The sequence below is a fragment of the Anabrus simplex genome, chromosome 1, assembly GCF_040414725.1.
Source record: "Anabrus simplex isolate iqAnaSimp1 chromosome 1, ASM4041472v1, whole genome shotgun sequence".
In the NCBI taxonomy this organism is placed as follows: Eukaryota; Metazoa; Arthropoda; class Insecta; order Orthoptera; family Tettigoniidae; genus Anabrus; species Anabrus simplex.
In genome coordinates, this window is record NC_090265.1 from 1,541,126,133 (window position 1) to 1,541,138,688 (window position 12,556).

General features: G+C 39.9%; 1 protein-coding gene across 3 annotated transcripts in view; it reads left to right on the plus strand.

The window, feature by feature from the left end:
* The window catches only part of LOC136862098 (torsin-1B), a 223,522-nt gene that overhangs the window by 73,940 nt on the left and 137,026 nt on the right, over positions 1-12,556 (plus strand). Inside the window, exon 2 of one of the 3 annotated variants that reach the window (XM_068225566.1) lies at positions 8,631-8,779. The exons of the other annotated variants lie outside the window; for them this stretch is intronic. Within the exon in view, the coding sequence (XP_068081667.1) occupies positions 8,711-8,779 (69 nt within the window). The 5' untranslated portion in view covers positions 8,631-8,710. The remainder of the gene's footprint in view (positions 1-8,630; positions 8,780-12,556) is intronic. 3 annotated transcript variants of the gene reach the window in all.

A 12,556-nucleotide genomic window follows, 5' to 3' on the forward strand; every position in this document is an offset into this window, starting at 1 on the left:
ATCGAACTTTAGGTCCTCAGCATCGCAACATTACAGTGACCTATCATTCCCTACAACACGTGGGCAGTCATGAAGTGTAATTAGTATTTTAATATCAATGTGCTGTGCCTAAAATCTCTCGAGTAGAATTGTATAATAAATGACGTTAATTCTTTCATTTTATAGGACCCTAGCCAACGCAGTTTGAACACCAAGCATAACTCACATCTGTTTACTCCACTGTCATGGCAAAATTTATGTAGACACTAAATGAATATCTCTCCGTTCTTATTTAATCCATATCTCTTTTAAATCATCTTTCATTTCACTTGGCCTCCCAGGGCGAACAACAACAATTATTCTTAAGCATTTAGCGCTTTCAGTGTACCTTATTCATTCGTTTCCTATGACTGGTATATGTCTCTTAAAGGCCTTACTTCGAAACTATCTTCCTAAATCTCACTTGAATTATAAGACAGAATATCTATTTCCTCACAGCACATTTTCATCTACTGGTCAAATATACAAGTTACTGACTGATAAAATGGACTCTAAATTTTCACTGTAATGTGCACAGGTGGCCAAGGTTCAACTCTTCACAACGTCAATAAATTTTCTCTCGATGATCTTAACATAATACACTGACTGACAGAGCAAATGCAACACCAAGAAGGAGTGGTCAGAACTTTATGCCAATTGCAGGGTAGACTGACGTCACTGAGGTATGCTCATGATGTGAAATGCGCCGCTGTGCTGCACACGTAGCGAACGATAAATGGGACACGGCGTTGGCGAATGGCCCACTTCGTACCGTGATTTCTCAGCCGACAGTCATTGTAGAACGTGTTGTCGTGTGCCACAGGACACGTGTATAGCTAAGAATGCCAGGCTGCCGTCAACAGAGGCATTTCCAGCAGACAGACGACTTTACGAGGGGTATGGTGATCGGTCTGAGAAGAGCAGGTTGGTCGCTTCGTCAAATCGCAGCCGATACCCATAGGGATGTGTCCATGGTGCAGCGCCTGTGGCGAAGATGGTTGGCGCAGGGACATGTGGCACGTGCGAGGGGTCCAGGCGCAGCCCGAGTGACGTCAGCACGCGAGGATCGGCGCATCCGCCGCCAAGCGGTTGCAGCCCCGCACGCCACGTGAACCGCCATTCTTCAGCATGTGCAAGACACCCTGGCTGTTCCAATATCGACCAGAACAATTTCCCGTCGATTGGTTGAAGGAGGCCTGCACTCCCGGCGTCCGCTCAGAAGACTACCATTGACTCCACAGCATAGACGTGCACGCCTGGCATGGTGCCGGGCTAGAGCGACTTGGATGAGGGAATGGCGGAACGTCGTGTTCTCCGATGAGTCACGCTTCTGTTCTGTCAGTGATAGTCACCGCAGACGAGTGTGGCGTCGGCGTGGAGAAAGGTCAAATCCGGCAGTAACTGTGGAGCGCCCTACCGCTAGACAACGCGGCATCATGGTTTGGGGCGCTATTGCGTATGATTCCACGTCACCTCTAGTGCGTATTCAAGGCACGTTAAATGCCCACCGCTACGTGCAGCATGTGCTGCGGCCGGTGGCACTCCCGTACCTTCAGGGGCTGCCCAATGCTCTTGTTTCAGCAGGATAATGCCCGCCCACACACTGCTCGCATCTCCCAACAGGCTCTACGAGGTGTACAGATGCTTCCGTGGCCAGCGTACTCTCCGGATCTCTCACCAATCGAACACGTGTGGGATCTCATTGGACGCCGTTTGCAAACTCTGCCCCAGCCTCGTACGGACGACCAACTGTGGCAAATGGTTGACAGAGAATGGAGAACCAGCCCTCAGGACACCATCCGCACTCTTATTGACTCTGTACCTCGACGTGTTTCTGCGTGCATTGCCGCTCGCGGTGGTCCTACATCCTACTGAGTAGATGCCGTGCGCATTGTGTAACCTGCATATCGGTTTGAAATAAACATCAATTATTCGCCCGTGCCGTCTCTGTTTTTTCCCCAACTTTCATCCCTTTCGAACCACTCCTCCTTGGTGTTGCATTTGCTCTGTCAGTCAGTGTATCATGCACATGCCATAACTATCTCACCCTATTTTCCTAGGATTATAAACACATACAGATTGCCATCTATCTTGCTTAAGTATTTACACACACACATATATCGTATCTGAAGATCACGCACTATGCAAATCGTATTTCCACACGTATCTTAGTACTATCGAAGATCGTATTTCCACGCACATAATCATGGTATTTAAGAAGATCATATTCACACACGAGTCTTATTCTACACAAATTATTTCCCCCCTCCCAGGAATCGGTATATAATATTATTCCCTACAGCTAGCTACCCTTTGCTACAGCAGAAAAGAAAAATATAAAAATGAACTTTCATGCAAGAAAAAGAAATTATTTACAAGTTAACAGCAAGCCGTGCATAAGTGACATATAATGAATCAGGTAGTACTTATCAACTTCGGTGACATCCCGTTCAGCCACACAACATCTGGACCCTCAGCTAGGCCCCATGGTGTACTTTAGTGCATCATACTGATGGCATTGACATTAGCACCAATGCCTTCCTGGATATTCATGTTCTTCATACTTGCTGGCATTTATATTTCACCCTGCTTCACATATATTATCACACTAAAATCACACACAAAAAAAAAATATACGTGATTTACTTATAAATACACTTTCACTCTTATTTACACTGAAAAATACTCTGTCTCTGCAATATTCTACGATACACGACACGTGCCACAGCAAAGCGTCCCAAATCTCAAAATCGTTCCGGTCTTTATTGCCTCGTTAAAAGTTGATATTATGATACTATCTCTTCAAATTCTGTGCTTTTATTTTACTCCCATTATATAAGTGAAAGTAAAATGCATCGGATCCAGTTATACTCTAACGTTATTACAGTTACCAGGCTGAGAAATGCTCAGGATTTCCATAAATGGCGAGCGCCATGCACCGTCCTTCTAACCAGGACTGAATCGCGTAGCAGAGTGCTTCTCCAAAGCAGCACGTGGCTATCTTCCGGCACGCCGGCACACAGGGAAATCCCCTCATCAATGGTGCAATATCCTCTTGGATATTATTACATTTATTGGTCGCAATATTTTTTTAGGAGAATATCGACTTAAATTCTCGTCTAAATAGGAGCCTAAAATTTGTTCTACGTTGTCCTTATTATCCATTATTGGAGGGCTTTCATACGGTGGCCACATTTCTTTCCCCCATCACCTCGAACATGCTGTACGCTGATTTGCTACTCAGAAGGGCTGCCAACTTAAAATCTAAGTAGCTCGATCACGCTTCCTTTCCCCTCTCATCCCTGGTTGCCAGCGTTTCGCCCCCTGTGTGCTAGGCTGGGCTCATCAGTTGGTACCTAGCACACCTACCAAGACGCTGGCTAGTGCATACCGTGGAGGCCACTACATAGGCTAATTGTAGCCACCGGCAGTGCCAATGCACTATGAGAGACTTTGTCCCACTACCAAAAATTGATGCCTGCTTGGCCATCAGATGATATAGATGTTGATTCCCATAGGGAATCAGAAATATTTGTTCCGAATGAGTAAATTTATAATACCAATATAAATGGTCCGTTATTGGACATTATAAATTTTCCAGCTAACTCATCCCTGGTTGCCAGCGTTTCGCCCCCGTGTGCTAGGCTGGGCTCATCAGTTGGTACCTAGCACACCTACCAAGACGCTGGCTAGTGCATACCGTGGAGGCCACTGCGTAGGCTAATTGTAGCCACCGGCAGTGCCAATGCACTATGAGAGACTTTGTCCCACTACCAAAAATTGATGCCTGCTTGATGCCTGGTTGCCAGCGTTTCGCCCCCGTGTGCTAGGCTGGCAACCAGGGATGAGTTAGCTGGAAAATTTATAATGTCCAATAACGGACCATTTATATTGGTATTATAAATTTACTCATTCGGAACAAATATTTCTGATTCCCTATGGGAATCAACATCTATATCATCTGATGGCCAAGCAGGCATCAATTTTTGGTAGTGGGACAAAGTCTCTCATAGTGCATTGGCACTGCCGATGGCTACAATTAGCCTACGCAGTGGCCTCCACGGTATGCACTAGCCAGCGTCTTGGTAGGTGTGCTAGGTACCAACTGATGAGCCCAGCCTAGCACACGGGGGCGAAACGCTGGCAACCAGGGATGAGTTAGCTGGAAAATTTATAATGTCTAATAACGGACCATTTATATTGGTATTATAAATTTACTCATTCGGAACAAGTATTTCTGATTCCCTATGGGAATCGACATCTATATCATCCTTTTCCCTCTGGCGTGGAATATTCCATAGCTTCTATATTGCGCCATCCAATGACCTCGACACGTGGACTCTAGCTTCAAGCTCAGGCACGCAGAATTTCAACACACATTCGGTCTCTCCTGTAACTTCACTTCATTCTCCTGTAATGTTCTCTAATTTATAATATTTTATGCCAATGATTCCGAACCTTTCGGGTTCAGTATGTATGTATGTATGTATGTATGTATGTATGTATGTATGTATGTATGTATGTATGTATGTATGTATGTATGTATGTATGTATTTGATACCTCAGCTTACAAGATATGGGAGCATCTTCCACAAAAATCTCATCTCATCAAATATGTGTGCAAGAGCTGTATTTTTCAAGGCAGATGTCAGTGATCTTCAATAGCTTCCTTTATGTTTGAATCCTGATCTGTTTTCCTAAATAAGCCTTTATAATCACACTGAGGAATGTTTAACACAGACATACTTTCGCAAACTTCCTCAGTTATACTTTCACTCGTTCTCGTATCTGGCAATTTTATAGTAAAAGGCACATTACTGAGCAGCTTCCACTCTCTGTCCATATGCTGCATAGTCAACATCATGGATCTGGTTGTACTGGTCATTCCACGTATCAGCAGTAGCCGAGCAATATTTGTCGTGCATGGCAGAAATAATCCTTTGCTTGGATGTTTCTGCTAATGGCGGAAGGCTGTGGTAACACATCAGCAATATCTACTTTGCTAAAATTAGCACTGATATTAATAAGTTATTTTCTTAATCCTTTAAAACCTTCCCCGGCAACAGTGTTAAACAGTCGGAAATCTTTGACACACATGAAAACACCCGCTAGTTATGGTTTGCTTTGTATTGCCGGGCAATACATGGCAAGAAGAGCCAGCATTAAATTTGCAAACATGTTTTTTTAAATGAGTTGTGCTGGACTTATTATTACTACAGTGCATTGCACGTTTTACAGGAAACATACCCTGTCTGTTGACTGTCTGCAGTGACCACGAGCAGGAACTTCTTTCAAACATCAGGAATGAGCCTATCTCTCTTGATTAGTTTATATTTTTTAGCCATAATGCTGTCCATCGATTCATGTGGCATGGTGAACTTCAGCTCAAAATGAATGGTTAACTCAACCGTTCTATCATCCTTTTATACCTCCTAATTCCCGGCCTTTGCTCTTTGTAAATGAGGGCTTATTCATATCTAGATGAACCACATTGCTTGCAACATCACTGATCAGCAAACTTTGCTTCGAACATGCCCTGACGAATAAACTGGAGCAAACTTGAGTATTTTAGCTTACATGCTCCATTCAAATGTGATGGTGGTTGCATATGCAGCAAGGCACATGTTGCTCCGTCTTGGCATCGCCCTCTACTATGACTGCGCTAATACGCCTTCCCAATACAGCAAAATGAGCGATATGGGCCTAGTTCCCATTTCTACAACCGAGTGCTGCTTCGCTGGCATTGAAACACGATTGTTCATTACAGCACACGTTAAGTGTTGAGTATATTTCTCTTCAAATATATAGCCAATCACTCAGTAAACATATTTGAATCACACTTTAGACCTTACTAAAGAAATCCAGTGAAGAACATACCCCTCTGCGGCGGAAAAACTGTACGATGTAATGTTGATGGTAGGTAGTAAATACTGTAGAAAATAAATATATTCACACACTTTTCTGTTTAAGTGTTTTGCATTCTTGCGTTCAGATCTTTGAAAGATCTCTGTTATTTATGTGACTATGTTATTTAAGAATACAGGAATAGCACACTCGCAAATAACTTCACTCAGTAACTACTAATGTCCGATTTCAGGACGACTGAAGTGAGGAAAATCATGCACCACAAGCACTGAATAGTCACTCATAGATGCAACAGGATTTTTATGCACAAATGGTTGTGCTTTCAATACAAAAACATGAGTAACTTTCAAAATCCATAGTGGCAAATCAGATGGGTACTGCAGCCTGCTGTTTTAATGTCTTTTATAAATCAAATCCATTAGCACTGTTGAACACCTTGGTCATGTCAAAAGAATCAAGCATCTTGTCCGGCTGAAATGTTGCTACATTTGTGCTACTGACACGTATGTCAAAACATTTTTTTAATCGATAACCTGTGTTTTACAGTGGTACCTGCATTTAAAAATCGTGCATATCTGTATACGAATATTCTTTTAAATATTCTAGGGCTGTTATTACTTCAGTCGCAAAAATATCTTTCTCGCGCCACACATTCATTTTCTTAAACTTAGACGGCTCGATGTTTTTGCATGTAAGAAAAATGAACCAGTTTCACAGTTTCATTTGATTGCATCTGATACAGTTTCTTGATAAAATCACCATTTATATCCTGGGAACCATCAAACAGAGATTTTTTGAGTAAAGAATTTCTTATTTTCAGAATGTGCCATTTGTTGAAAGCAAGAAGAGGCATGTCACTATTAACAGGATGACAGGTCTTCGGTTTAGTGTGTTTTGAAGAAGACATTCTTCTTATCCTGCTAACATTAGTCTTATGATTGTCACTCACAATGCGCAACACGAAAAAACCACAAGCTTCGACTTCCTTTATTGTTTTGAGTGTTAAAGTATGTAGCTCTGTACCTAAAAGCCTCCTAAAGAAGAAAAGTGCTGCTGTGACCTTTATTTTGCAGCCACAGTAGAAATTATAAAACAGAAAAGGTTGTTGACAAGGGTAATTCGATTTCTACTTTCGCTTCCATGACAGTCATCTTGAGTAGTTTTTATTCACTCAACATGGAATGAAGCATCTTTCTGTTGAAAGAAGGTGTCGAGTTTCTTGTCATATAACATCTGCTGTTCGATGGACTACCAACAATCACAATCTCTCTACTTCATTTAGGCACTGACTTTCTGCTAAGAGGCGCTCCTTTACTAAGAGTGTTATTCCAGTCTCGTTTTATATCTCCTACGTAACGTGAAAGTGTGGATTTATTTGGTGTGGCAAAGATATCGTTTCGATGATCTTGAATTGAAATTCGGTGAGAAATTCTTTTTTGAAGTAACATTCAGCCATCTGTGACGTTGTTACTTGTTGGAAGTAAATACATGAAACAAAATCCCACTTGCCGATCTACTTTTCATCTTACATTAAGGCACACACTAGTAAACCATATTATGTACATAAACATGAAAACGGTTCACGACCAACGAAACAAGCCAAATAAGGTAAACACAGGCTCAAATTACACCAGCACTCTTAGCAATGATCACTGAGCATGTCTCGTCAAGCAGACGAATGCCAGCTTCTCAGCACTCCAAGCGCCTGAACTGGTAACTACGCTGTGTTCACTCGTTTACATGTGTGACTAGGCAAATGAGAAGGCGTATTAGCGCAATCATAGTAGAGGGCGATGGTCTTGGTTACCCATCTCAAGTTCGAACAATGCATGCCACTAATATGTATGTATGTATGTATGTATGTATGTATGTATGTATGTATGTATGTATGTATGTATGTATGTATGTTTAAGCACTGGTATCATTTCTTCACTTGAAGACAGTGACCTGAAAATTGACTAGCAGACTTTTTATTGTACTCAAATGTTATAATTTTTTCTATTTGTTTTATGTTGCACCGTCTCAGGTCTCAGACAATGGGATAGGACAGGGCTGGGACTAGAAAGGAAGTGACCATGGCCTTATTTAAGGTACAGCACCAGAATTTGTTGTGTGTGAAAATTGGAAACCATCTTCTTGGCTGCTGATTGTGGGATTCAAACTCGTCATCTCTCAAATACAAGCCCACAGCTATGTGACCTAAACCGCATAGCCAAATTGCTTTGTGGTTTTGAATTTTGAGGAAAAAGAGCTTTGAGTATGTGTCCTTATGAAACACTAGTGATTATCATTTGTTGCATACCTTTCAGCTCATTAACAATAAATAAAGCTTACAAGTATTTGAATAAGGAAAATAGGCTAACATTATTGGCAAATCAAAAATTTCTGAATAACTCTCATCAAACATCATGATATATGAAGAATCCTGTGATCGCAAGTTAGCATTTGTATGTACGTGTTGTTGACTGTAAAACATTTATTTAGTTTGCATAGTATTCAAATCAGATTCAAATGAAGCATCCTTGTGATAGCTCTTGTACGCTATTCTAGGTTGTGTCTTTTTGATATGTAAAATATTTGTTTCTGAAGGTTTGTAGTTCTAATTGGTAGTATCTCGACATTAGGGAGAGTATGATATTGAGTAAGTAGACTGTCATTGTTCGTTATCTTATCACCCAAGTTTTCTTTGGTGAGAAACTGAAATAGTTGAAGCTAATTTAATTAAAACTTGACTTGGTATTCCTCAGACTCTTAGGTTGATGGACTGGTGTTCCCTGACTTCATAAAGGTTATTAACTGGAGACCTCAACTACCTTTTTGAAAGAATATGGGGATATTGGAGGCAGTGAGATCAAATCCTGTTCAGTTTTACTTGGAATATTACATTGATAATCAGGTGAGGGAAGAATTATTTCATGCATAGGTATTGTTATTGTTTCTTTCGTAGTTAATTTGAATTATGCTGTATATCATGTTCTGCTTGAAACAAGCAAAACATGCTGAAGAAAAACACAAGCTACATGAAATAGTGCTATGGAGAAATATATTAGGTGGATATATTATGAATGACGGAATGTGTTTCTATCAAATATGGTACAGGTAATTCCCACAAAGAGGAATCAGACTTTCAATATATTTCAATATACAGTTCCATCAGATTTGGAAACTGCAAATAAAAACCTATAGATCATGATATTTTTTTTTTTTTAATCCTGATTTCTAGTCAACCTTACGTGAGATACAGTATACAGTGTTTATGGTGCACTATGACCTCTATCAGGAACCCAATGTAGTTTTAGACTGTACCAAGGCATAATTCACTGTGCTACAAATGCAAGGAAAATATAAAGAACAACACCAACCTCTTTACGTGGTGTTTATACATCTTCTGAGAGACTTTCGACTGTAAACTGAAAAGCTCGTTGGAGAGTCCTGGTTTTAATAGGGTGTCGGTGGTGAGACCCAAAGCAAGTGATATATTCTCAAGTGAAGAATAGAAAAATTAATCAGGGAGGATAGCAAAAAGTGATACAAGAATGTGTTTGTGGCAGATGTGTGAACAGTGCTAGTAATCACAGAAGAAATGACCACCAGGTTCTACAACAACAAGGAGCTTTGACAGTTTTGATGTAGAATAATTGTAAGGAAAGGTGATTAATCTTCGTACTGTTGTTGGTTGGGACATGTATATTAGTATTTATAAACTTGGTGATCATGGATTGATGGTCTCTGATCTGTATATGGCTAATTCTAAAGAAATCCCTGATAAATTTACTCCAGTGATGAATGCAAGAATTGGACTACTTACATAAGACACTTAAAATGTCTGGTAAAATACCACCAGCGCTGTCTTAGAAAGATATTTAGAGTGAAATGTTAGGTCTGTTGAATAAACTTCAATATCTTGGAAGAGACCAGTACCACAAGCAGCAAGGGATTTGTTATATCAGACATCAACTTCAATGGGATGGCAATGTTGCCTGAATGTTGACACTCACCTTCCACACCAAATGATATGTTCTCAATTGAAGAATGAAAAACAATCGGGGAAGACAGTAAAAAGTGATACAAGGATATTAAAGTCTAATATGAAGTAGTGCCAAATTGACATGGGTAACTGGAAGGTTGTAGTGTCCGATCAGCTGTTCTGGTGACATCTTGTCCGTCAAGGCCTGCAACATTTAAAACTGTGACAGAAACAGAGTACAATAAATGGGATTGCAGAAAAGAACAAGAAAATCACAGGAGAAATGACCACCAAGTTATACAACAACAGGGGACTTTGATAGTTTGGATGTGTAAGCATTGCAGCAAAGCTTATGCATGCAGAATTTGTTTCTTCTTCCTACTACGAGCCCATGATCTGTGATATTGATGCATTCCAAAGTCAACATTGTAATCGCCAGCGAGTGAATGCTTTTGATGATGATGATGATGATGATGATGATGATGATGATGATGATGATGGCCTGAAACAAATTTATTGTTTTTATTGATTTGTCTTACTATCATTGTTGGCTTCAGCAATATGAAGGTGGCAGATGTGTGAACAGTGCTAGTAATACCATTCTTTATGTAACCAGTCAGTGCATAATTGGTGTTGAGATGTTGTAGGGTAGATTGGTTCATCCATTTCAGTAGGCATAGCGGATTGATATTGCATACTAAATGGCTTAATAAAGAAATCTATAGAAAACTACCACGTTTCTTTAATAGATAGATAGATAGATATGATTTATTTTAACTGGCAAAGTTAGGGACACGTGTCCCTGTCTTACACTTAACCAGTGAAATTCATAATTAACTTAAAACTATATAACATACTGAATAAATGAAAAAAAGAGACTGGAACAAATTACTACGGTACTATGCTATCCTGCTGTACATAAAAATAACTATTATAATACAATATAAATTAAGATTTTGCTTCCTACGAAGAAATTAACATACAACAAAGAACGAATTACAATTTTAATAATAATAATAATAATATAGATAAACCTACTAATATTTACAATTAATTTGTCCAATTCCAGAAATATATCACATTGACGAATGTTACAGTTTTCATGTGTTTACTGTGGGTGAAAAACATTGCAAAATGGGGATAGGGATAAGGATAACTATGCAGGAAACCACAGCTGAGTACTTTCTAACACTATTGATGAATAAGAAGAAGAGGAGGAGGAAGAAGAAGAAGGACCATGGGGAGAAGAATAATAATAATAAGAAGAATGACCATAAAAATAATAATAATTGTTCCGAGGTATCTGTGGAACAGCAGAGGTGAAAGAAGGTGCGGTGGTGAACGGGTCTCAAACTACGAAATTAAAGTTAATTTAAAATTTAACAAGGTTATATTTTCTTTTCAAATTTAAGAAATAACAAGAATGGCAGGTACAGAGTAGCAAGGCAACAAAAGTACAATTACATTATTTACAGGATTTGGGCTTCGAGCCCCGAACTCGCAATTCTTGAGCAATTAGCCCAGTTTTACCCCAAAACAAGTTTCAACAGAGGGGCAGAAAACCCCATTCATGCCCAGGAGCACTTGCTCCAAATTACACAGTAAAGCCTCCTTGAGGCGCGCAGAAAAAAAAATTTTCAAGAAAGAGCAACTCGCTCTCAAAATTTAAGCCTGTCAAAGGCCACACCAAATTCCACCTTCAAGCTGTCCTCTAAGGACATAAACACAGGGGTAAAATACCCAACCTACTGAGGCCTATTAAGTGAGAAAAGGTTAATTACATGGCCTCTAAAATACCAATTTGAGAGGAGGCGATCTGCACTCCTAATACATTTTGTTTAAAACCTAATCTGGCTCTAGGCCGCTAATGCAAGGGCTAATCCCATACTAAAGAGGTGACTTTAGAAAGAAACAATTTACATTACGTTAAGGAAGAATAGGTTGTGAAAAATAAGTTCACCTCAAAACAATATGAGTGGGAGCTCGAGAGGGTTAAGCACTCTCTATCCCAATATGTAGTTAAACAGAAAGAATTGACACCGAGTGTCTTTACATTATTAAAGGAAAGTTACATGGAAAAGACTTCGGACCTGCCCCGAGAGTTAAACTGCTGAGCTAGCAAGAAAAGAAGTTATTAAAAGGCCATTACCTTGAGGATGAACTGCTGCCCGAACAAAGAGGCGCATCCCGCCCCCTGCTACGTACTTTACACACTGAAAGATGTTACAGAAGTGGCCCGGAGACCCGAAAATCAGCAGTTTATATACTCTCGCAGAAAGTTCGAGGCGTTTCAGGAATGAGAACACCCTCCCACAAAAACTTTATTGGCTAGGGTTAAGCAAGATATTCAAGTCGGAGAAGATAAAATTAATTAAAGAAATTCGGGATTGGCTAAATTCAAAACAAGGGGAAAGAAAGGGTTATACAGCCAACTTAAACAGTAACAGAAAGAAATTTAACAAGGAACAAACTTTTGAAATAAAAATTTCTCCAAAAAACAGTTCTTTCACTTCGCACTAGGGTGCACCATTGTAGTTCTTCAGTAGTGTCCTCTAGAAGAGAAAGTTCACACTTCTTACTACAGGTAAAACAAAAATACGTCGAAAACGACCCAGTTCAGAAACTTCAAAATTTCCAAGTAGTGACATCTTCTGAGAAACTTGAAAATTAATACAGTAGATAAAGTTCAGACTTCCTCCAGCAGAG